General features: G+C 40.4%; 1 protein-coding gene across 3 annotated transcripts in view; it reads right to left on the bottom strand.

Annotated features, from left to right (window-relative positions):
- The window catches only part of LOC126174750 (breast cancer type 1 susceptibility protein homolog), a 278,180-nt gene that overhangs the window by 93,721 nt on the left and 156,904 nt on the right, over positions 1–27,555 (bottom strand). The window contains exons 7-10 of one of the 3 annotated variants that reach the window (XM_049921071.1): positions 27,130–27,200; positions 18,284–18,367; positions 16,910–17,710; positions 7,394–7,761 (exon numbers count right to left, since the gene is read on the bottom strand). In XM_049921071.1, coding sequence (XP_049777028.1) covers positions 7,394–7,761; positions 16,910–17,710; positions 18,284–18,367; positions 27,130–27,200 — 1,324 coding nt within the window. Of the gene's footprint in view, positions 1–7,393; positions 7,762–16,909; positions 17,711–18,283; positions 18,407–27,129; positions 27,201–27,555 lie in introns of all 3 variants that reach the window. The other 2 variants (XM_049921069.1, XM_049921072.1) reach the window with 2 other exon arrangements.

Below are 27,555 nucleotides of genomic sequence, written 5' to 3' on the forward strand. Positions count from 1 at the left end.
TCTGACAGTCGATCAATTGCCTGTCGACTGTCTGTGAGCACAAGCTCTCAAATTTTTTCAATATTTTCATTTATTCTGGCAGTTGATTGACGTCCAAAGTGAGGTTTGTCATCAATCAATATGTCGCCATTTTTAAATTGAGCAAACCACTCATAAATTTGAATTTCCTCATAGTGTCATCTCGGTAAGTTGTTTTCAACATCAAAACAGTTCCAGTGGCATTTTTACCGAATAGAAAACAAAATTTCACAGCAGTGTGTTGTTCACTTAAACTTCCCATCATAAGAAATAAAGGAAGAACAAAACAGCATTAGAAAAAACAATCACTGCAGATGAACAGAATGCAGAAATGCATACTACACACACTCCGTCCATGGCAATGGGTACATAAGACCAGTGTTGCATCTGGCTTTTCCGTAGGGGTGTGCCCCATGTGGCAGGAGATTTGGAGTCAGTGTGGGAAAGGATGGACCAAGATATTTTGCAAGTTGGTTGGTGACAGAATACCAGTTTGGATGAGGTGAAGATTGTGGGTAGGATGTTCCTTATTTTTGAGCACCATGGTCAGTAGGTGAAGCCATATTCACACATGCCACTAATACTTAGTTTAATCTCATGTCCGCAATGCCTGAGGGAGTGACACGTAGAGGCAGTGATGGCTTGTGCAAAATTTTACCTATGTGCTATAATGTGGTGGCTTATAGCCTTTTGACTTACGAGGGACATGGTCTTAACTAAAGTGAAATTAAGTACATAGACTGAACTGTTTAACATTGCAATTAAAAAAATAAAAATAATAATAAAAAATGTGGGGGCAGATGGATTCGAATCCAAGACAACAAATTGTCAGTCAATACTCTTGACCACCGGGCTGTTGCACAATTACATGAGCTGCAATTCATAAATCTCTCATACTACACACACAAATTTTCTCGAGAGTGTTTTATCTTTTTCTAAGGTTCACTAAGGCAAAATATTCTAGAAACTTGAAAGGGGCTTCAACCTGCTTCTCCTCACATAGTTTTATTATATCTATAGCTTCTGTCAATGGAATCAGTGGCTGTTTGGAAATGAACAAACATCTTTTGAATTGAGTAATATGTGGCAAATGACTGACTTCAGATTAAATATTTGTTCAGAACATGTTCCGCCCTCTCTAAAACCACCTTAATATTAACCTAAATGGCTCTCCAGCATTGTTTCTACTCTGTTTAGTGTAATACTAGAAAATATGTAATATGCAACTTGTTGCAAATAAAGTCATCTGTAGTTGTTAACACCTTGTAATTGCCTTTATTATTTAGTAGATGTATCAAAGCCACCTTCCACTCCCCTGGGAGTTTTGTTTTCTAGGTTGTCTCAAAGCTTAATTTTAGCTCTTTTTTATTTTTGGAATAGATCATTTTGAAAGTTCTGTTCTAATAAAGTCTTCATCAGAAGCTTTATAGAGTTTGAATAACTTCAATTTTTTTAGTAGTTGGGAGTAAATCATCTTCTAGATTATCACGAGCCTTTGAGTATTCAAGAATTATGTATTGGTTCTGCACAATTATGAAGCTCATCAAAATACTTAGCAAGTATTTCAAAATTTTCAGTGTTACGTAAGCCAAATCAGTGAGCCTCGTCCCATGCTCCTCTGTTGTTAGATTTACATTTGAAGTAGATCTTCAAACTCTTTAAATCTCACTTTCTCTTCAAAGATCTGCTAGAAAAGGACCTCTTTATACCAGATCATCTGCAGAAAACACTTTCATACAAAATTTCCTCATATACTTGCTTTTTTTACCATCATCTTGTCTACAGCCTTTTGATTTACAAGGGTAGTAATCACAAGAACCATCCTTGCACAAGACCACTCACTCAAGGCACCAATACAACAATGGCAACTCAAAAATCCTTTATCTTTATACTTGTATATTTGTACAATACACTAGACACAGTTTCAAAGAAAAATATTGACCTGGCACTGTGCCAGAAAGGATGACATACCATGTGCTGTCACACAGAGACAGCTGCACCCCTTCTCTGAGTTGACTGTAGTGGAACTGGCCATCATTTCCACACTCAACACAGCTTTATGATGGGGAGAGCACTACAGAACATGTTTCTGTCCATTTTATTTGCACACCTGCATGTCTTCGAAGAGAAATGGCGCAATGTTAATGCAATACTTACAGTTGACTGTAGCACGTTAGCACAAAATAACTGGCCACCACTACAGAAGGGGTCATAGTATATTCCTAGATTTATAACTTAAAAGTTGTTTCTACAAACATTCTAAGTAGGTTTTCATGGGGTAGATTGCGTCTAACTTCAAGTGTCCACCAGTTCAGGTCATTTAGCACCTTCTTGGGTCAAATAGAGCCTGTTACTATTCATGCTTCCCTTCTTTGTATCTGTTCAATATCCCCTGTTAGTCCTGTTTGGTATAGATCCCACACATTTGAGTAATATTATAGGACGGATCGCACATCTCTTTTGTTCGAAAACTTCTTTGTAGACCAATTGTATTTTCCTAATATTCTACCAATGAACTGCAGCTGCCACACACTTTACCTATGAGAGAGCACACTTTACCTATGAGAGAGAGAGACTATGTGATCATTCCATTTCATATCCCTACAGATTATTACACCCAGGTATTTGTATGACTTGGCAGATTCCAGCTGTGGCTTTGGTACTACAGTCATAGGATACTACACTTTTTTCATTTTGTGAAGTGCACAATTCTATATTTTGGAACAGAATCTTTGCACCCCTGAATATTTGCACAGCTTCATTACAGATACCTGCATTACCTGTGAAAAGTCTGAGGTTTCTTTCCATTCACACATCATATTAGTAAATTCCAATGTATGTGTAAGAATTTCTGGGTCCCTGAAGAGGCTGCTGCAAAATGTTTAGTTCTCAACATTACACAACATTCTTGTTGCACACTTCTGTAAAATAAATACTTTTTCAATCTTACCTACATTGCCTCAGAAGATTAAGCTATGGAACAGTATAAAGTAAGCTAGTAATACTGTCTGCAGATCACTACATGAGAAAGATCTCGAGTGCAAATCAGGCCAAACTGAGCTTTTTTATCAACTTATCCCAAACCAAATGTCACTTCAGTTTATTATTCGTAAGATGCCCAGGAGCTTCTACACATGATGAGCCTCGTCCAGTGTGTGCTCGCTGATCTCTACTTCTAGTACCCTTAAGTAAGAACATAAGTTTTAATACAATTAACGGTTAAGCTTTTGGCAGTGAACCACTTGTAAATCTGTTCCACATTCTTCTCCTGCCTGTGTCTGGTATAGGGGTCGTTCTGATGAGTCCTTCAACACCCCAGGTATATCATTTATGAGGCCCACTGCCATATTCCCATGATAAACATGTGACACCAGCAAACAATCAAATATTTTTATGCCTTTTTCAACAACATGTAAAGGTTAGATGAGGAAGAGTACCCAATGCAATGCTACTCATCCCGTTTCATCATTGTCAGCCATGAAGATTAACTGAAAACATTTCTTGAAGATGATTATTACAATTTTGAAGCATGTGAAACAGTGGCATAAGGTTTGCATTATTAAATAATTATGAATTATTCTACTTCCATAGCAATATTTTCTCACAATACTTGATAACTTCTGTTGCACTTAATAGCTGGTACATACACCCAGCAGTAGCCAGTGCAATATAAAATACAATTCACACTCAAAGAATAGAAAAGGCGATTTCTGCAAATGCAAACAAGTTTTAGTATACTCTCAGAACAGAACTGGTACCCATCTCTAAGAATTTGCATGGGAGTCTCCTTAGTAGTATGTTTCACAGCTGATGTATACCACACCTAGTACCTCAGCAACAAATGTGTGGCATTTGCAGTTAGGAAATAGATGCTTTACAAACTTTTAAATTTTTAAACAGGTATGGGTATTCTCAAACTTATGAATCACAGAAACAACTGTTCATCCCTGTTACAAGATTCCTTTAACACACACACACACACACACACACACACACACACACACACACACACACACACACACAATGTAGCCACGCAAAGCAATTGGGAGGGGAGGGAAGGGAAGGAGTTGAGGTTGTGAAGGAAGAGAGATAGTGTGTCTTAATGCCCTGAGTCCAGATCTTGAAGATATCATCAATGAACCTGGAACAGATTAGGGGTTTGGTGTTTTGGGAGGCTAGGAACATCTCCTCTAGATGGTCCATATAAAGGTTGGCTAGGAGTGTGCCACGTGGGTGCCCATGGCTATGCCACGGCTTTGTTAATATATCTTCCCCTCGAACGAGAAGTAGTTGTGGGTTAGGATAAAGTTTGAGGAATGGGGTGGTGGGTTTGAAGTCTGAAAGACGTTGGGAAAGATAGTGTGCAATACTGGTAAGACTATGGACATGAGGGATTTTGGTGTATAGGAAGATGGCATCAACAGTGACAAGTAGGGATCCAGGAGGTAAAAGGGTGGAAATGATGGAGAATCGGTGAAGGAAGCGGTTGGTGTCTTTGACATGGGAGGCTAGACTACGAGCAACTGGTTGGAGGTAGGGGCTCAACAACCAGCCACAATGGGGTGTCCAGGATTCTTCAATTTGTGGGTTTTGGGGAACAAGTAGAAGGTGGATGTGTGGGGTGTCATAAGAGTGAGGAGGGAAATGGATTCAGGGGAGATGTTCTGGGAAAGACCTAAGGTTTTAAGCAGGGACTGGAGTTTGTGTTGGAGTTCTGGGATTGGATCACTGTGGCAGAGTTTGTAGGTGGACAAGACAAAATAATTAGCGGAGGCCTTCTGCCGATAGTCCCTGTGATTTATAGCAACACTGGTGGAATCTCTGTCTGCAAGTAGAATGATTAGGACAGAATTTGTTTTGAGGTTGTGTATGGCTGTTCTTTCTTCTACTGAAAGATTGGAGCTCTGAGGAATGGACCTGGGGAAGGATGGTGAGGCTAAGTTGGCGGTAAGGAATTCCTGAAAGGTGACTAGCGGGTAGTTAGGTGGAAGGTGGGGAGTATCATGGTTGGATAGTGCTATGAACTGGGTTCAATGTTGAAATTAGTGTGTTTTTGGTTGGAGGGATTGGTGGCAAGAAGTGCTTCCACTGCAGGGATCAGGAGAAGAGGAGTAGGTCTATGACAAGTCCAGCAAGGTTAAATTTGGGTATAGGACTAAAGGTGAGGCCTTTGGATAGGACTGAAACTTCTGTGGAGTGAGGGCTTTGGTGTGAAGTTTAACAACAGTGTTACAGAGATGTTTTGGCTCTGGATTTGGTGGAGAGTTGGTAGAGAGTTCTGGGGGATGGCGCAATTTAAAATGGTCAGCTGGGCAGGTTTTAGCTGGTGTGAGGGATGGACGGAGAGGAACATTGTGGGTATGATAGGGGTTGGATAGTGGTGCCCCAAGATGGCAGTCGGATGTCAGCAGGTTGGATAACTAGTGGAGGTGGTGTCTGGAATGCTCCTCCAGGTGTTGGGAGACCAAGGGATGTATGGAGCAGGGATTGTTGGTAGTAGTTATCTTTAGGATGGAACAGAGATGGTTCAGGGATGCCTGTGCCATGACAGTGTGTTTTTGCAGTACCAGGTTTGTGAGGGCCAGGTATTGGCAGGAATCTGAAAATGTGTAGGTCACTGTGAAAGAAAAGGTGGGATCCAGAGAAAGGAATCTTCACAGTTAGGCCATTTCAGGGGATTCCATGGCTTAGGCGGCATCTGAGAACCCACCAACCAAAAGTACCTGCATTTTAACAGCTATCATCCTTTTCACACCAAAAAAACCCTCCCATATAACCTGGCCACCTGAGGACAGCGTATCTCAAGTGATAAAAACTCTCTTGCTCATTGTGCTGAGTCTCACCAAGGCCTTCACAGACAGGCACTATCCCCTAGACCTAGTCCACGAACAGATCTCCCATACTATTTCCCCTCACACCCTCAATCCCCCTACCACTGCTAAGAACTAGCCACAAGGAAGTGTCCCCTTCATCACCCAGCACTACTCCGGACTGGAACTACAGAACCACATCTTTCGCCAGGACTTTGATTACCTATCACTGTGCCTTGAAATGAGAGACGACATATCTGAGATACTACTCAACCCTCCACAACATCCTAGTCCATCCCTACACCACTCCCAATCCCAAGCCAATGCCACAAGGATCACATCCCTGTGGAACACCCAGGTGCTAGACTTGCCCAATCCACCCACCCTACACTTCCCCTTCCAGTCCTGTCACAACTTTATCCTACCCCATCAAGGGCCAGGCCACCTGTGGAAGCCGCTATGTCATTTACCAGCTCTGCTGCAATCACTGCACAGCTTTTTATATTGGTATAACTACCTGTCCACCAGGATGAACAGCCACCTCCAAACTGCCCAAGAGCAAAGTAGACCACCCTGTGCCACAACATGCAGCTGGACATAACACAATTGATTTTAATGGCTGCTTTACTACTTGAGCCATCTGGATCCTTCCGTCCATCGCAAGCTTTTCTGAACTGCTCAGATGGGAGTTATCCTTATAACATATTCTCCGCTTCTATAATTATCCCAGCCTCAATCTATGGTAACATAATGTCCCTCCACCCTCCACCCAACAGTTTCCACCTTCTCTGTCCTATCATCTCCTCCCCATTCTCATCTCCCATCCTTTTTATTTGCAGCCCCTCCGCCTGTCTTTCCCCGCTCTTATCAATTTTTGCTCCTTTTTTTCCGCACCTCCCTGCCCCATTGCTTCCTTATGTTGCACCTGTTGGCAGCCTAGTCTCTGCACATTCCACCAGATGGCATTTGTCTCTCTGCCCACCCATACACAACTGTCCCTTCCCCTTCCCTGTCCCCTCCAGATGTCTTCTTGCATCCCACATGATGTTGCATTCCAGTCGGAGATACCAGAGTTGGCAGTCGTGTGCACGAGATGTACTTGCTTTCATGTGTGTGAATGGTGTGTGCATCTCTCTTTTACTAACAAAGGCTATGATCGAAAATGTGACTGTCTTTTAATTGTGCCTATCTGCAACTTGACGTGTCTTCTTTACAGTAAGTAGCAATCTGTCTCTTCCTACATTGTTGATATTCCTACCTGAGGTTTCCATTGCTTGATTTTGTCATTCTCCTAGTCCATCCTTTTTTTTTGCTATCACTGAGAAAGTAATCTAACACAATCTGCAAAAAGTCATTTGCTGGTTTATGTTGATGTTATCATTTCTCTTGTTTCTGCACTAATGAGTGTGGTCAGCATATGAGTCGCAATTGGATTTTAATGAATTAATTTACATGAACTGTATATGAGAATAAAATCAGATCTCTGGCTGAGAAAGGTAACAAAGGTTCTTACATACGAACAGCTGCAGCAGAATAAATATTGATCGAGCAGAAGTAAATATTACCTGCATATTTAATCTTTCCTGGGAGCACAACTGCGTACCAGGTGTTATTTCAAGTGTAGATGGCTTAGATTTCTGGGTCTCTTGCTTGGATTCCCCTTTTCTGGGAGGTAATCCAAGTTCTCTATCAACAGCATCCATTACTCGACACATAAGCTCTTCTGAATCAATAGGTTCAGAATCCAACTCAGTATTACTTCTTCTTCTGGTTTTCTTGTTGCTTGATGGTGGTGTAGTTTCAGGTGCTTTTCTCTTCCTGCATTGTGACTGACTGTTTCCAAGTCCATAGTCTTCCTCAGCAGCCTCATCAGAACTGAAGAGAGTAGCACTTGGTGCATATTTGTCTTCTGCATTGATTCCATTTTGGGTTCCTATACAGAAAATGAGAAAAACAAGTGACTGATGTTCAGCATACAAGCACTTTAACTTTCGCACACTAAAGTTTAATTTCTCGTAAATGGAGAAACGAGATGACCAATGAAGTCTGCATACATAGAATGTTGGATTGTGGTGATCGGTTTCTTTCCGTATAGTAATAACACTTAAAGTGCTGATATTGGTTGGAAACATTCCAGTGACATGCATGGTGAAATAAGTGACAATGTCCACTGTGTTGCACCAAAAGGTTGGTATGTGGTATCATTTTAGGTGATGGACTGTCTAGCAGAGGTCATTCATTTTTACAGTAGTTTAACGGTCTACATAGGTTCCTATAGTTAGTTTTTCATCAAGTAGAAGCGTTAAAAAAAGTCCCTCAACTGGTTTTCCAAATCTGCATCAAAGTCAGAGGTCATTAAGAAATAGTGTACTAGGAGAAACAAACAATTTCATCAAGCTTTCTCACTTCATAGAGTGCAGAACAGGTAAATATTATCGTTTTTATCGATAATTGAAGTCTATAATTCTTAAACTGTGAGCTCCAACTAGTTAATCCTGCTGCTACTTCCACGAAAAGTGCAATGCTTACAAGTGAGAGGTTCATTTAAACTCTTACGACTTTAGTTCATAAGTGATGAAACAGGACTGTCTGTTCCACACTTCATAGAGCAAAACTAAGAAAATGATACTGTGTGGAATTGTGTCATTAGGGCTGGTTCTACTCTTAGTTTTAAGGGATTTATTTACAAGTAAAGGCCGATTTTTGAATTTTCCTTTGTATGAGACCATGTGTGCAGAGTCGTGTGCTGATCTGAAATTCTACATTCAGATATTTTACTGTTTTTGTCACTTCTGCATAATCTTTCATTGATTGTATCAATACCCATTACCCATTTTTACTGTTAAATTTCGAACATTAGTGAGTGCTGCAGTACACTCATGCTGTTCTGTGTCTTCAATTGTAGGTTTAAACTTATTTGTGCTCTTGTAAAATTTTTGAGTGCAGTACACCAATCCTTGTTCAAAACAATCTTTCTCTAATTTCACTGTATAATTATTGAGAAATAGGTTATTTTTGAGAATTTTTGGAGAGTTACAAAACTACATTTTCGTAAGTTGCTGGTACAAGTCCTATAGACAACTTAGCAAGTCAGCATTTGTGAATCACAGTTACTGTCAAAGAATAGACCACCCTGAATTTCAATGTACACTCCTGGAAATGGAAAAAAGAACACATTGACACCGGTGTGTCAGACCCACCATACTTGCTCCGGACACTGCGAGAGGGCTGTACAAGCAATGATCACACGCACGGCACAGCGGACACACCATGAACCGCGGTGTTGGCCGTCGAATGGCGCTAGCTGCGCAGCATTTGTGCACCGCCGCCGTCAGTGTCAGCCAGTCTGCCGTGGCATACGGAGCTCCATCGCAGTCTTTAACACTGGTAGCATGCCGTGACAGCGTGGACGTGAACCGTATGTGCAGTTGACGGACTTTGAGCGAGGGCGTATAGTGGGCATGCGGGAGGCCGGGTGGACGTACCGCCGAATTGCTCAACACGTGGGGCGTGAGGTCTCCACAGTACATCGATGTTGTCGCCAGTGGTCGGCGGAAGGTGCATGTGCCCGTCGACCTGGGACCGGACCGCAGCGACGCACGGATGCACGCCAAGACTGTAGGATCCTACGCAGTGCCGTAGGGGACCGCACCGCCACTTCCCAGCAAATTAGGGACACTGTTGCTCCTGGGGTATCGGCGAGGACCATTTGCAACCGTCTCCATGAAGCTGGACTACGGTCCCGCACACCGTTAGGCCGTCTTCCGCTCACGCCCCAACATCGTGCAGCCCACCTCCAGTGGTGTCGCGACAGGCGTGAATGGAGGGACGAATGGAGACGTGTCGTCTTCAGCGATGAGAGTCGCTTCTGCCTTGGTGCCAATGATGGTCGTATGCGTGTTTGGCGCCGTGCAGGTGAGCGCCACAATCAGGACTGCATACGACCGAGGCACACGGGGCCAACACCCGGCATCATGGTGTGGGGAGCGATCTCCTACACTGGCCATACACCACTGGTGATCGTCGAGGGGACACTGAATAGTGCACGGTACATCCAAACCGTCATCGAACCCATCGTTCTACCATTCCTAGACCGGCAAGGGAACTTGCTGTTCTGACAGGACAATGCACGTCCGCATGTATCCCGTGCCACCCAACGTGCTCTAGAAGGTGTAAGTCAACTACCCTGGCCAGCAAGGTCTCCGGATCTGTCCCCCATTGAGCATGTTTGGGACTGGATGAAGCGTCGTCTCACGCGGTCTGCACGTCCAGCACGAACGCTGGTCCAACTGAGGCGCCAGGTGGAAATGGCATGGCAAGCCGTTCCACAGGACTACATCCAGCAACTCTATGATCGTCTCCATGGGAGAATAGCAGGCTGCATTGCTGCGAAAGGTGGATATACACTGTACTAGTGCCGACATTGTGCATGCTCTGTTGCCTGTGTCTATGTGCCTGTGGTTCTGTCAGTGTGATCATGTGATGTATCTGACCCCAGGAATGTGTCAATAAAGTTTCCCCTTCCTGGGACAATGAATTCACGGTGTTCTTATTTCAATTTCCAGGAGTGTATATCAAAGCAAATAAAAGACAGTTTTAAGAATTTAACAATTTTTAAGAATTAAAAGTTACCATTGTCCTGTGCATAATCTAATTTCTAGTACATCAGCACTTGTGATTTAGTTAATGTAGCAGATATTGTAACTACCATATTGTATTACATCTAACTTTCCCTTAAAGGGGAGTACATATTATTTACATATATGGTAAATTAACTTTATTTTTGAGTTTGTTAGTGATTTTAATTAACCTCAAAGCATTTTAGGAAACTAGTATTTTTTACCACAGGTTTTTCTGTTGTCTCATTACAAATCTCATTTCGTGTATTTGCTTCAGTTCTTATAGAGAATTAGTACTTTTTTTGTTCAACAGATTAAAAGATAATCAGCATGCTCAGTTTACAGTTATTAGTTAAGTTCCTGTAGTACACTGCACCAGAAAATGCAGCCCCACTGTGAATGCTGATCTCAAACACAGGATGAGTTGGTTGACATTCATAAGCAGCTGGAAATCGCTCTGTCTGCTGTCAAAAGACTGGCAGCTGCTTTGAATCAGTGTGTTGGAAAAGCTCCCGAGAGTTATGTACTTGTGGTACTGGTACCAAAGGTATCCCAGGTATTATCCTCTCTTGTGCATCCTGTCTCCTCTACAGAAAGTACAGGATCTGTCATTACTCACACACTTACGCAGAGTGGTTTTATGCTGGTACATCTAGCAGTCTTGTTTAAGGTGCACGGGGACCAGGGAGAACTCAGGATGTTGTACCGATCCCCTAACCAATACGTTTGAGGTGCTGTCTTCCACTGAAATTGAAACTGAGCCAGAGGAACTCAATTCACCCATTGTGGGGAAACCTGTTTTGTCCAGTGCCAAATGCAAATGCAAAAGCAAAAGGGTAGGGGTCTACTAATCGTTGGCAGTTCAAACGTACGGTGAATGATGGTACCTCTCACGGAAATGGCAGTAAGAGAACGAGAAAGGACACCAGATGTGCTCAGTGTGTACACCTGGGGACATCACTCAACATGCCTTAGAGGCTATTCTGGCAGCCACTGAGGGAAAAGGGAGCAACTAGCTGCAGACTGTGGCACACATTGGAACAAATGATGACTGTCATCTGGGCTACGAGGTCATACTTGGATCATTCCAGTGACTGGCAGAGAAGGTCGAGAAGACCAGCTCCGCACTCTGAGTTTCAACAAAGCTCACAATTTGCAACATTGTCACCAGAACTGATTGTGGAAAGATTGAACAAGATACTTCAGAGGTTTAGGGTCCCCCTAAATGGGTCAGGTGTTCATTACAAATCAGAGGCTGCTACCCTTGTAGCTGAATGTGTATAGGGTGCACGCAAGTTGTTGCAACATTGATTGCAATACAGATAATGACAGGCAGCATATAAACAGTATTTGGTCAAAAAGTACACCAGAGAGAAAGTGAGTTGCAACATAGCCAGATGCTGGTAGGCAGAGTGTTATGTACTGCAAAGCAAAACACAGCCAACAGGCATTGCGAAGCAGAGCCAGCTGGGCGCAGTATGGCAACAGCCAACACTACAGTACACTAGAGGAAGGATGGAAGCCTTTCCTCACTTGTCACCACGGAAATGTTCAGAGTACATGCCTTAAGCACTAAACAAACATAGTCTGGAGCGTACAAGTACTCAGCCATTTGTGTGCTAAAAGATTCTCGTCTCGGTATCACATCCTACACCACAAGCTTGTAACACATGGAGCGAGATCCTGGAATGCAGTACGCTGTCCACTGTTCAACCATGAGTCACTAAAGCAGCCACTGCCTGATTAGAGAGCCACCTGCTCACTGCCCCCCCCCCCCCCCTTTCCACGCAGAATCATCAGCTGCGCTGCCATGCTGTCATTATGGTTGCAGCCAGAGACATAACTGACAGTGACATTCGAGTGACACCACGCTTGGGCCCACTCTTTGCACTGTCAGCAATGGTGGACGTTTACTGTTTCACATGAGAGGCAACTGGAGGCCTCCATCAAGCAGTTCCTAATTTGCTAGGGTCGAGCGCCAGAATAAAGAAGTTGATTAAACAAATCTACTGCCATCCTGACATCCCATTTCACTTTATCTTACAGATAGTTGTAGGGACCAAGAAGAATCAGTGTAAGATCAAAAGAAAAGTCTCCCACAGATAAAATTAGTGAAGTTCACATAATACTATGTACAGAATGCTGATTGAAACCTGAAATTGATACCAGTGAGATTTTTTTGGGGAAAAATAATTGTATATCAAAAGGATAGGCTAAAGGGAAATGAAGGTGGTATATTTGTCGTAGTAGACAAGGAACGCAAATCCACCCAGGCAGAAACTGAAACTGCTTGTGAGATTGTCTGGGTAATATTCAGTGTCAGGGACAGACATAAAATGGTAATAGGATCTTTCTATTGCCCACAAGAGTCATCTCCTGATGTAACCGAAAACTTCAGAGAAAACCTCAGTTCACTTGCACGTAAATTCCCTTTCATACTGTATAATTGGTGACGACTTAAATCATCCAACAATCAACTGGGAAAATTACAGTTTGTTAGTGGTGGGCATGATAAGATCTCTCATGAAATATTATTAATTCCCTTCTCTGAAAACTACCTAGAACAAATAGTTCGGAGCCCACTTACAATGGAAATATATTGGATCTAATTGTGCCAAATAGATCTGACCTCTTTGACGATGTCCACATTGAAAGTGATATCAGTGACCATGATGCAAGTGTGGCAACAATGATTAATAAAGTACAAAGGACAACTAAAACAAGCAGAAAGATATATATATGTCCAGTAAACTAGATAGAAATCAGCAGTGTCATATCTCAACGAGGAACTTGAAACTTTCAGCACAGGGCAGAAGCATGTAGAGGAAATATGACTCAAATTTAAAAGACTACCTTATGTACTCGAATCTGAGCCACACTTTTTTTTCCAGTTTTTGTAATCCAAAAAACCGCCTGCGGCTTAGAATCGAGTGCAAAGTAAGCAGAAGTTCTGAAAAATGTTGGTAGGTGCCGCCACAACTAACTTCTGCCGTCGAATATACGTAACGCTTCACAGGCATGCTTTGCAGGCACTAAGATAAATACTAGCGCCAAAACCTCTGTGTCAGTAAATAAATTTAAAAAAAAAAGAAAAGAAAAAAAGAAAAAGGTGGAAGACGAGCTTTTTTTCCTCCGCCCAGAGTGTCGACCACTGCATTTTCATACATTATCCATCGAAGTAAATACAAATTCCGTATTGTTCATCTTCAAATGTTGCAGCATTTCAATGTACTACGTAAATCCAACTGGCAAGACTGTTAGGGATGTTTGTCAATATGGCCAACTGTATGTTCTGAATTTTTTCCTACCTATGGGAAGCGATGGTTGCTAATAGGAACGTTTATGAATTGTGAATCACATGCAGTATTCTCCTCACCATAAGAAGAATCCGAATATAAACATTTTGCCACGTATTCTTTCGTGTTTGCTGCTATCTCATTTAAATTCTGTCTGCCTAATAAACTACGAAACTAGAGTGAGACAACAGCAAATGCGGAAGAATACACATATCATGTCATGTTTATATTCGTATTATTCTTATGCGTAATAGTGATACAGTCACAAATGAAGCACGGCAATTGACTAGATTTTTAAATCTAAGATGACTCTAATTTCTGTGCAGAATGTAATGTACTAAAGGGGCATCTGCAAAGATTTTCAAATGGAGAAAATTTTTCGCTAAACTCTTGTTCAGAACATATTCTGTCATATGCAGTCTATTATTTGGCTCTTGTCGATCATTATCAAAGAAAGCAGCAGTGTAAGTAACAACAAATAGCAGTCTCTTGCCACTGTTTCGCTAATGAGACGATTGTAAGCGGCGGTAGCACGCACAAAAGCGAGCCATGCCGCGAACGACGACAGACCGTAAACACTCATTATCAGAATGCGACAAACAATGTATGACACAGTACAGTAATGCATCTTCAGCTTAGAGTGACATAAACACCTATAACAAAGAGAACGGCACTTATCAGATCAAAGAAAAATAAGCAAACAATTCAAACCAGACGAAGCACATGAAAAAGGAAGGGTACCCATATAAATACGGACGGAGCGCCTGACACATAGCAATGGCTACCTGGTAAAGCTTAACTGCTACGCTTACGTCTCAAACCAAACTACTGTAGCTGTATTGTCATTCATTCGATCTAAATTGTGTCTCATATTACAATGGACCAACTTTGTTTCAGTTTGAAGGTGCGGTTTAAAACTTTTCTCTCCCCTTGAATTTCGAGTCTCAAATTTCAGGTGCGGCTTAGATTCAGGAAAATTTTTTTTCCTTGATTTCGAGTCTCATTTTTCAGGTGCAGCTTAGATTCGAGTCAATACGGTAGTTGACCATGCACTGGATAGATATGTACCCAGTAGAACAGTTCATAACTGGTGGGAGCGTCCATGACATACAGTCATAGTAAAGAAACAGAAACTATTGCACAATAGGTGTAAAAGAGTGTAGGAATTCTATATAGAGAGATGCTGAATGAAAAACATTTGGCTGTCAAGAGAGCAATGTGTGAAGCCTTCAATGGCTCTTGAGCACAATGTTCTCAAATGGTCTTTCACAAAAACCAAAGAAATTCTGGTAGTATGTACAGGCTGTTAGTGGCATCAAAACAGTGTCCAGTCTCTAACAAATGACACACAAACTGAAACTGAGGGTAGCAAAGCAGAAGTTGAAATGCTTAACTCCATTTTCAGATGTCCCTTTACAAATGAAACCGCAGGAGAACTGCCCCAATTTAATCCTCGTACCACTGAAAAGATGAGTGAAATAAGATTCAGTGTCAGTGGTGTTGACAAACAGCTGAAGTCGTTAAAACTGAACAAATCTTCAGGGCCTGATGGAATCCCTATCAGAATATACTGAATTTTCAGCTAGTACGACCCTCTTCTAACTATAATCAAATGAAAAATCATGTGAAGTAGTTACAAAAAAGTAATGGTCATACCCATCTACAAGAAGGATAGAAGAAGTGATCCATGAAACTATCATCCATTATCATTGAAATCCATTTGTTGTAGAATCTTAGAAAATATTCTGAGCTCAAACATATTGATGTATCTTGAACACATGACGTCTCCCCACCAATCAGCATGGATTCTAAAAACACTGATGATGTGAAATTCAACTCATACTTTTTTCACAAGCTTCACATCATTGCAGTCAGGTAACTGCAGTATTTCTGAAAAGCATCTGACTCAGTACCACACCTATGCTTATTGTCAAAAGTTCGATCATATGGTGTATTAAGTGAAATTTGTGACTGGATCGAGAACCTTTCAGTAGGGAGGACACAGCATGTTTTCTGGGATGGGGAGTCCTTGTCAGATGTAGAAGTAACTATGGGTGTGCCCCATGTAAGTGTGGTGGGACCGTAGCTATTCATGCTGTACATTAACGATGTTATGGACAATATGAATAGTAATCTCACACTCTTTGCAGATGATGCAGTGATCTATAATGAAGTACTGCATAAACATTCAGTCAGATCTTGATAAGATTTCAAAGTTGTGCAAAAATTGACAACTTGCATTGAATGTTCAGAAATGTAAAATTATGCACTTCACAAAATGAAAAAAAAAACATTGTATCCTATGACTATAACATCAATGAGTCACAGTTGTAATCAGCCAACTCATACAAAGACCTGGGTTAAACACTTAGTAGAAATATGAAACGGAATGATCAGATAGGTTCAGCTGTGAGTAAAGCAGGTGGTAGACTTATAATTATTGGTAGCATACTGAGAAGTGCAATCAGTCTTTGTAGACTGTTTACAAGTCACCTGCGAGAGCCATTCTAGAATATTGCTCGAGTGTGTGGGACCTGTACCAAATAGGATTAACATGGGATACTGAATATATATGGAGAAGGACAGAATGAATGGTCACAGGCTTGTTTGATCCATGGGGAAGTGTTACAGAGATACTGAAGAAATTGAACTGGCAGACTCTTGAAGATAGATGAAAGTCCATTAACAAAATTTCAAAAACCAGCTTTAAATGATGATTCTATGAATATACTACAAACCACTACGTGTCAGTCACATAGGGATCATGAGTACAAGATTGGAACAATTAAAGCACAAACAGGCTTTCAAACAATCATTCTTCCCACATTCCATATACGAATGGAATGGGAAGAAACCCTAATAACTAACACAATGGGACGTACTCGCTCCCATGCACTTCAAGGTGGTTTGCAGAAATGTAGATGTATGTGTATTAAACATAAAGTCTGAAATAATAAAAACTTCTGTCACATATGAAGATTCTCACTAAATGTAATAAGGAATACATATTTATTCAAATAAGCATCATTACCCTCAATATGTGATGGAAATATTTTTTCTACATTTATGAATTTAGTATGTTAAGCCACAAAAAGCTTTTATACACCAAAAACTGAACAATATGTTTTACACATGATAAATGAAAGTAATTACTGCTATCACTCACCTACTACACCATTTTCACGTAGTGTATCATGACTACTAACGTCACCTTGTGGAAGAGAAGATGGAAAATAATTCCCATTCTCTGTAGTCATTAACTCTTTCGTCACAGGAGTACCAACAGTGTCACGCACTGCAGGAGATGCTGACAGTCTTAGTGTATTACCAGATGCTGGCAATGCCACCACACATGATTTCTGTGAGCTGGACCTACTGACTGAGCCCTCTGTGCCACGTACTGAAGGAGACGTTGATAGTTTTTGTCTGCAGCCAGATACTACCAATGCCATCTCACCTGATTTTTGTGATTGGGACTCACTGACAGAGACACCTTGTTTATCTGCTGAGTCACTCTGTTGGAACTGAGAGCAAACTCCTTCACTGTCAACAACAGCTTGTGGGGTCCTGGACAAATTAGTGTGTAAAGTATTGCTGTTCTTGGGATATGTTTCACCAGAGGGGGAGTTACCTTTCAAACGTTTTGTCTGAACAGCAGATTTCTCCTGACTGCTCTTTTTTGAACAGCTAGCCTGAGAAGAAGAATTTTGCATTTGTGTGAGAGGTCTGTCTATGGTAACTGATACAGATGGAGTGTTTCTCTGGCTCTGAGTTTGCATTGGGGTTCTGTCCAGTGTATCTGACACTTTTGGATTATCACTGTGAATGTATTTGACACTTGGCTTGGCAGCTGAGTCATCCACTTTCATTTTAGAAGGTGGCTGACTCAAACACTGGCTTTGCTGGCTCAGTGTTTGACTTTTCTCAGAAGGGGCCCAACTGGTCTTCTCCTCATGGGTAGATGACACTGCAACACAAATTTCTGTTTTAGCACGTTTAAATATACAAAAATACTATTTCAGTATGCTTTTAGTTTTATTGGTAAGTAATCACAATGAATACAGCTACAGTTTGTTATTTATGAGATTTATTAACTCTGTACATTGAAGATATTCAGGAGATGTTATTCTAGGTTGTTACTAAATTAATATTGGCCAAAACCTTTTTCGGTTAAATTTACAATTTTGGCATACAGAGCAGAAACTAATTACAGAAACAGAAACTCACATTACAAATGGACATAGCAACATGGTAACAGACAGTAAAATAATACAGCTATGTGAAAATAGAGGAACATATGCCTTCCTTTTCCAGATGGGTTATAAGATCAAGATGCATGGTTATCCACATTACACAGTTGGAACACTTCCAAGAGTGGGGCTGTAATGCATATAACACACTAGAAAGCTTTATAAAGGAAAGATTAGGGTTAAATGTTTCATCAATGACACGGTCATTAGAGACAGAAAGGAAATCTAACATACAACCTCAGACAAGGAATGAAGTCAGGATGGTCGATCAGGCAATGCTGGGTACTCACAATGCTGCACCTGTGTAGCGGCCGGTGTTGACAACCTGCACCCACTGTAGTTTAATTGAGCATCGTGGGTGTTCCGTGTTAGACCTGTTGGACGAAGTGCTTGTTTAGTGCGTTGGTTCTGAACTGAGAAAGGACAATGAACAAACAAAGGATCAATTTAAAGTTTTGTTTTAAGCTTGGAAAGACACAAAAAGAAACGCAGGCAATGCTGGTACATATTTATGGGGATCAAGCACTGTCCATGAAGTGTGTGTATGAGTCGTTTGCCCGTTATCAAGGAGGCCGGGAAAGTGTTTCTGCCAATCCCCGTCATGGACGCGCAGCATCCATCATCAGTGACAAAAACATTGAGAATGTGAAGACATTAATCTTGAACGACCGTAGATTAACTGTGTGCATGATAGCGGATGAACTGCAGATGAACCATGAATCTGTGCGACAAATCCTTACCTGGGAGTTAGGGAAGAGGAAAACGTGTTGAAGTCTTGTGCTACATCACTGACTGATGATCAGAAACAGGCACGTTTAGAGGCTTCAGAGGATTTTGTTGAAACGGTGGATACGACATCCAATTTCTTGAACCATACATTCATCAAAGATGAAACCTGGTGTCTCTGATACGATCCCGAAATGAAACAGCAAAGCACAGAATGGTGTTCTCTGACATCACCTTGCCGGAAAAAGGTCAGAGCCAAAAATATCATGCATCAAAACGATGTTCATCACCTTTTTTGATAGTCAAGGCATTATCCACAAGGAATTTCTACCTGAGGGAACAATGTTTAACGCTGCATGGTTCGTTGAAATTTTGACCAGTTTCATGCAATGTGTATGCAGGGTACAATCCCAGTAAGCACAACAAGGTTCCTGGTTTTTTGTTCGCAACAACACTCACCCACACACGGCCAATATCATCAAACAGTTCCTGGCAAAAAAGGGGTGGTGCAACTTGGACATCCATCATATTCGCCGGATCTCAATTTGTTTAAACCCATCTAGTGAAAACACAGAAAACCAAAATCTAAATGGCTGAATGGGGAATCACATCGCTGGTCTTCCTAATGTGAGCCCAATGCCAAGCATTGTGGCATAGCACTCATGGGTTCATCAAAGAAATGATGTTAATGTGCATGAAGAACACATATAAAAAAAGCTACAATATAATTGAAGCACAGGGAGGGAAGACCTTAGTGATTTTAATGCCACTGGTAAAGTTTCAATGGAGGTCTATAAATGCACATAAAATATCTTTGATCCAACTGTTCTCTTGTAAGTACAAGTTACTCGTTGCTATATGCTGGTTAAAAGCCTGGCCCCTAGCCTACTTCAGTTGCACCTGCCTGTGAGCAAGCTGAGGGGCGATCAGCAGTGTCCGCACCCTATAGGGCAGCATTTGAACATTCTAATTGAATACACATGAAACAGGAGCAGAAGTACCCAATATACACAGGTTATAATTCCCTCAATTCTTTCCATTCCATTTTCAACTGTCAGTTCTAGAAAAACTTGGGACTTCCTCATATTGTGCTATCTGTCGCTTTTGCAGAGCACTTAACTCTTCGACAAAGATTTTGGTAGCCTGGGCTCTCCTAATTTGTAAAAGGTTAGTTTTTTTGTAAGACAAGACTGTGGCGTTACATACCACTCTAAAGTAATGTGTATCCCCGAATTTTCTTATTAGTGAATGATACTTATGAACGAAGACCATAAAACAACGTTATCACAAACATTCCGTGGATTTGTTATTTTATTTCCATGTGGAGAACCATGCTAAGCAAGGATGTGTGTCTTCAGAATAGGATGGCAACTGGAATAGCTTTGCGAGAGGAAATATCTGCATGGATGCATAACATGCAAGTTCATAACATCAGCAGCCTATTGTGGAAAAGTGCAATGCCTTCGGAGAATATATAGCTCTCGCAGTGGTTATGACTGGACTCAAAACAAATTAAATGTTAATGCATTGTCATTCTGATTCCTCTGGATATTGAAGACAAGTTTTTGTTATTCAGCCCTGAGCAAGGACAGTGTTTTAAAGTTTGACGTCTCACCTATATAGTGTTTCTTTATACGTTCTATTACATGTACACAAGATACTGATTATTATTATTATTATTATTGTTAATAAAAATGTTGTATGTTAGTCTAATATACGTCGGTGTTTTGTGCAGTTAAAACTGTGTGGAAAATCTTCGTTATCAGGAATGAACATGTCTGACAACAGAATTTTACTCTTTAATGGGTAATGAACCAAATGGACTGGCAACTTACCATTTAATTAAAATAAATAAATCAATAAATGGACAAATTTTCAAGATTATCATTTATTTTGACTGAATTATGGGTGTTGTCACACTCATAAATGTTGCTGAGTAACATAATAATGTATAACAGCAGTGCCGTCTCTAGTGTACAGAACTTCTAAGTTTTTGGTGAGAGAACTGTTAAAGTATTTTTTAACTTCTTAATTTTTCGCCTTTTGTAACTTGATGTTATACAACAAATGCCTGAGGCTCATTATGTTTCTTTAATCTTAATTGCGGATACCCAATGACGGCAGTAGCTGGAACGGTGTAAGAGAGAAATTTATTAAGCAATCAAGACAGTTTTATTCACAAAACAGTACAGAAGGAACGATGATTATAGTTTAACATCCTGTTAAGTAGTGACTTTCACTGATATTTCAGGCTGCTCATAATCAACTGCTCATAATTATGCAGCTTTAGTGTATTTGGTTTAATAATAATTTTACCTGACTGCAATCTGAAAACACTGATCTTAAAGAGAATATTACTTTAGCTATACTCTATACTTTTTACAGAAGTTATACATTCATTTTCAGGAGAGAGTTTATCAGATTACGTGGTTTCATTTATACTGGATTCACTAAATTCTTTGGGCACTCTAGCCTTCAGTTATGCATACATCAAAAACTGTCCTGAAACGTTGCTCAGCTGTACTTGTCTGTACACATCCTCCAAATTTGGATTCATTCAGATTGCTCTTTCTGGAAGCTGTACGTGTCCATCACGTCTCCGAGTATGAATATCGAGAAGAGAAACCTCGAGTCAGGCCACACTACCATGCCTTTCCATTAAAGAAATTGGAGCAGTTAGCAGCACCATTATCAATGCCTAGGATGTGGCATGGGGAGAGGGGGAGATAGACTGATCATCTGTAATGACTATATTTTTGCATATAAAATACTACTTAATTTACATTGTGAGGAAAGCCTCCATTATTGTTCAAACATTTTCTTTCTAATTCTTAAAACAAAATGCATTGGGGGAGATATTACCCATGAAAACAGCTAGGTGACATCAATAATTTGACATAGACAAACAGACGAGCATACATCTAAGGGAGGATTGGAAAGTAACACACAATAATTTTTGCTACCCTGGTACTGCAGCTGGAATGTTAAAATTTCACAACAATATAATCTGGAGTTTGCACTACAGGCAGTATTTTGTTTTCATGTGGAGCTCTAGTAACAGAGGCCTGAACTACGAAACAAACATTGCGCGTATATTACTGCCATCAACTTGTGAGGAACAGTAAAGTGTAATTCAATATATGTAGGCCAAAGAGTAGAAACAGAGTGAAAGTCACCGGGAAGCTGTGATTCGCCATGCTTCGGATGGCCAGTAACAGTTGAAACCCACAAAATGTCAGACACACTGAGGCAGTAATTTTGAATGACCGGTGTGTGCAACTGCAAACCTTATCACAGCAGTTCAATGTTTCCTGTGGTGTGGTATACGACAATCTTCATGACACACTGAAATATTGAAAGGTTGGGATTTGCTGGGCACCTAAGAACCTGATAGATAAGCACAAGGGCCAGCGAATGATGCCAAGCTTGGATCACTTAATGCATTATGTCGCAGAATGCCATGATTGTTTGAAAGGAATCGTCACTGGTAATGAGTCATAGGCATACTACTACGTGCCTGAAGCCAAGGAGGCCTCTATGGAGTGGAACATGCTGGTTACCCAATATGAAAAAAATTCAGTGATTCAATCCTCTAGGAAAGTGCTTGTGACACTGTGTCAATTGGTGGATTTTGCCGAACACAGGACCACTGTGAATGCTGTGTAGCCTACATTAAAACTTTGGTCAAGTTGTGTCTTGCCCTTCGTGACAAGCATTAATACTGATGGTGTCAAGCTTCTTTATGTAAATGCTAACCCCCATGTTGCTGCTCTTGTGCATGAGGAAATTGCCAAATTTGGGTGGTAGGTGCTCCAGCATCCACCATATGGTCTGGACCTTGCACCGTCAGACTTTCATGTGTTTGGTCCCATGAAGAAATTGCTGGCCAGTCAACGCTTTGTGACAGAAGCAAAAGTGAAATCAGCTGTCCACAGATGTTATACCTCAACCAAACAGACTTCTACAAATAGGACATACTGAAACTGGTACCACAATGGGAAAAATTTGTTGAGAATGTTGGTGACTATATAGAAATGTATGTAAAACATGTAAGTTCATTTGTGATTTTTTTGTTTAGCTACAAATTAAACTTTTTGGAGATAAAATTATTCTGTGTTACTATCTGATCTTCCCTCACACATTATGCAAGCAGGAATGGGGTAGGCCTCTTCCACACATGTTTAAGAATCTCTACTGAGCTAACTAAAAAGTCACACATAAATACAAATAATAATAATAATAATAATAATAATAATAATAATAAAACAGCTAAAGAAGGTAGCTATTTATAGGTACTTTCCAGAGAGACAAATAGGCGGAAGCATATCCTCAGTCTCCACAATTAAGACAATAAACAAATAGAATAAGAGCAGGGTGTATGGTGGACAAGGAAAAAAAATTCCCGGATTTCCCAGTTAAAAATACACTCTCTCCCGGGTGAAAACATACCCTGTTAACTGACAGTATATTTTCTCTCGGAACTGTATAACTTATCAGTCCTTTGAATGATTATGGTTTTATACACGGGCGTAGAATTTCCTGGCGCTTTAGAAAATGAAACACGGGGGGAAAAAAAAAACACGTTTTGGAAAAATCTTTGACGTGCAGTAACATGTGCGTTGCATATTTTCATATTATGAAAGTATAAATTTGATTTCCACCAAACACTGCATGTTACTTTCCGAAGCAATGAAATTGAGATTGCGATACACTTTTGTAAGCCAGTTATAGCTCATGTCATATGATCTCGCCAGCCGATGACAGTGGGTATTCAGAGCTTAGGACACGTGATGTAGTCAGCCAATAGCGACATCACTGTTAAGTAGCGCTAACACACAAACAGAAAAAGTTAATGGTTTAAATTAATATACATAGTGTCGCTACACGAAATGCAAAGCTTTCACATATAATATTGGTCTATAAGATTAATACGCTGAAAGAGAAGCTAAGCTTTCACATATAATGTTGGTCTTTTATGCTTGTATTACAATTTAAGATATATCACACAAATGTGCCAGAAAATTTTTTAAATGCCTGATCTTTTGGGCTCGAAATTCATCTAAATGGCTCGTCATTAAAGAGTTGATTTTCAAAGGAGAGTCGAACGCTCTGTGATTTAATAAATTCATCGTACATTCTTGCACATAGTTCAACTTGTGTAAAAGGAAATTTGCTTTGATGGTAACGCTTTTCAAACCACCATTCGGAATATTTTCCCGCGACCTGTTAGAAATAGGTTTGTTTCTGCAGTTGCTAGAGAGCGCTAGATGACAGGCATCACCCCGCTTGCGCAGCTACGATATCTTAGGGAGCCTGTATGTTCACATGTGTAGAACATTGAAAGATCTTACATTATGTCATAAAAGAAACAAGACATCAGAGGATACTCCAAGAGCATCGGAATTTCGTGGCCCATACTAAAATGTGCACATTTAAAGTGCACATTCGTTTGCCCAGATTCCCAGTGAAGTAGGCCACGACCTGATATTAAGCTTTTCAATTTGGTTTCGGGATGTAAATTTTCTTGGAGTACCAATTCTGTGTTATCTCATGTTCTTTATTACTGCATAATGCCATACGTGCTAGAAGTTGAAAACGTGCACTTGAAATGCAGCGAACAGTGTGTAGAATATGTTTCAAATATATTGTCTGCCTCAGCAGAAAAGATTAAAAAAAGAAAATTTATTTAGCAAACTGACAAAAATAACTTCATTTTTCTGCAAGGCAATTAATGGTTGACTCTCAGAAAGGTGAAAATAAAATAAAATCTGCAACTAACAACACATTTTAGCCTTCTGTAATTATGTGAATGTATTTTAATTCACTTGATAGCTCTTGGCCACAAAAATCTGTTTTGTTTTCATTTGACGTGAGAGCAGTAAATGCAGAAAGAAACAGCAAAATCACTAAATGTAAACACGGGTCACGTGGTGCCTACCCACTTCCCCACTGTAACTCTGACTGCTCTGCACATCAGCCCTGGATCTACAATATTTCCAAACCGGGGCAATACCCCGCCACTCCCCCGATAGGACGTCAAAAAATTTTTAAAAATGGAATTTTCAAAAATATGTTCATTTTATAAAGCGAATCTTTCTGAACAGTCTGATGCATAAGACATATGTGTTCGAGGAAATGTAAAACATGTTATTTGGTTGTTTGTGAGTCAAAGTGCATTGCCCCGTGTCCTCACACAGCATTCTTCTATCGCATGTCACTGTATTTCGCTCTGTGGAATTGATACACGTACATTTTGTAATGGGTGCCATCAAACCATATTCAGGACAGTGGAAATTAAAATGTCCTGTGGTGCCTCTCCTGCTTACAGTCGGCCGGTTTGACATCCTGTCCCCCCTCTTTTTTTTTTGGGGGGGGGGGGGGGGGGAGAACTCTTCAGAAAATTTGCACTCTTTATTACCTATCAGCTAACAACTTGCTGCTTTGTGTGGCATAAAATTAAATTTAGGATACTTAAACCCAGTAAAGACATAAGACAAGCAAGGAAATACACATTTCTTCAATCACAAGCTCCTAGAATTTTTTTCTCTCTAATCTTGCTACAGTTTTACATGGCATGCTTTCCTTTCTGCGAAAGAATCTATTACCTCATCAAAGTTTGTCAAACGTTTTGCTACGTGAAAAATCGAAATGTTGTTGTCTGATACTGAAAAAGCTGTTAATACAAATAGGACCCCAAGACTGGTGTGGTTTCCTGATCTGATTACATCTATTTTGTCACTGTCTGCTAGATAAAACAAAATAGGATTTTCTAATACTGCAACAATTGTAACACACACCAAATAAACGAGACTGTTTTGGCACAAACGGTCTTTTTTGTAATGACAGAATATAATTCACAAAGTACCTACCAGTATCAAATGCCTATTAGGTCTACTACAAGCAAAAAGCTTTACGTTAGGAAATAGTCTCACACTTCATTCATACGCTCCAGTTTCTCAAGCATGAGATCGAAAAGTAGTAGTACAAAATTTTTATACAAACTTGGAATTGTCATATTGTTTCATAATTTGTGTGATGTCCTCGTTTCCTCTCCTTCCTCGTTCTAACAAACAGTCTTGTTATCACTAATTCTGTAACTGTTCCTGCCAATGTCAAAGCTTATTCGCAGGTTAACTTCACTAACTCTGCCAGAATGATCGGTTTAGTTATCCCGCGATTATTCTCCAGTTAGGCGTTGTTACATGTTCGTACAAAGAGTTTTCCACGTCTCTTCCAGAATAGAACTTAAAGCGGCTGCTAGCTGGGGACTGTACAACTGGCCCTTACTAGTGTAGCGATCTGGGCAAAAATTTTCTGTTAAAATTTCATTTTCTTGGATACACCAAGAAGGTAGTACGTAATCTTTCTTACCTGTTATTCATTTATTTCCACTCCTGTAGTCTAAATCTATGGATTTCGCTAGTAACTATAATGGCACTCATCATTCGGAAACCCAATCAACCACCCAATCAGACAGCGGTTGGCATTCATCCATTCGGCCTTACTCCGCTCAGCTCGTATAGCCCCTTTTGTCTGTAGGAAAGTTTGTTTCTACATGCGACGAGGATTCCCCTGACAGAGGATTACTTACGATTCACTCAGAAATCAACTTAGAACGTGTTCAAAAATGTTAAAAAACCGACAGGGATGCATTTCAAAGTCATATGAATAATCGATAGACTAACGTGTGCTGGCTTTGTGAAACAAGAATTTTCCCTCAAGAATATGAATTTGCCCCCCCCCCCCCCCCCCCCCCCCACACACACAGATCTGGACCTGCTGCACATGCATGAATCTGGCTGCTTGGGCACTACAGTAAAAGTTTTCTCCGGTAGCATCTAGCTGCTTGCTGCGACTGCTTACACTGCCAACAGCCACATTTCTGTAGCCGGAAGCGGGAAAAGGTACTACTCAACTGCACATGTGCATGATGATGCTCTTAATTGCTAAAACGAATCTAATGTAAACAGTTGTGTCGGCACGCTCATCGGAGGCAATTTGTTGTCACGAAGCATTGCACAATCTTCATAAAGCCGTTGACATATTTTGCTGTTGGCAGACGCTTGTACGAGCACTGTGTTTTGTTGCTGTATATGGTGCATTTTCTTTGTAATTTAAGTTTAATTTTCGTTTTTTCTCTTCTTCGTGTTTTATTGCTGTATTATTCTGCAGTAGCGGGATACAGTAATATCCTTTGTTACAGTATCGGTTCTTACCAGTCAAAATTACAAATATTTAACTGAAAACAAAAACAATGAAAAATACCCGGAATTCTAAAAAATTCCCGGGTTTTTCCTGGATCTCCCGGATCATATACACCCTGTTTAAGAGTTTCAGGAGATTTGACAAAAGCTACAAACAAGCATTTAATATCAGGCGTGTTATGTGAAGCATGTGTAACAATACATACCTTCTTGTGTAGGTGTGGGTTTCAACCTCAAGGGAACATCAACAGAAATTTCCTCAGAGTTGGCTTCTAGGCTGAAAAGATAATGCATGTGTATAATTAAGGTTTAAGATTTTTTGAAACAATGTAAATGCTTCATAGTTTTTTATATAATATCTTTGCCTGAGCAGTATTACAAAGATACTCTTTGATAAATTATGCTCTTACCTAAACACAAGTCCTATTTCCCCGTGTGACCAAACATTATAGTTAACCTTGGGGCAGTCTTTGGTAAATGTTAATTTTGAAAATGAGGATTCTTTTGATAGAAGCTGAAAGAAAAAGCATGGGCAACGGAACCTATGGAAAACTAGTAGTGGCACATCATATGTAACATCACTCATAAATCTATATATGAGATGACACTGAATATGCAAACAGTTAAAAGGA

Source organism: Schistocerca cancellata, chromosome 3 (genome assembly GCF_023864275.1).
Source record: "Schistocerca cancellata isolate TAMUIC-IGC-003103 chromosome 3, iqSchCanc2.1, whole genome shotgun sequence".
NCBI lineage: Eukaryota > Metazoa > Arthropoda > Insecta > Orthoptera > Acrididae > Schistocerca > Schistocerca cancellata.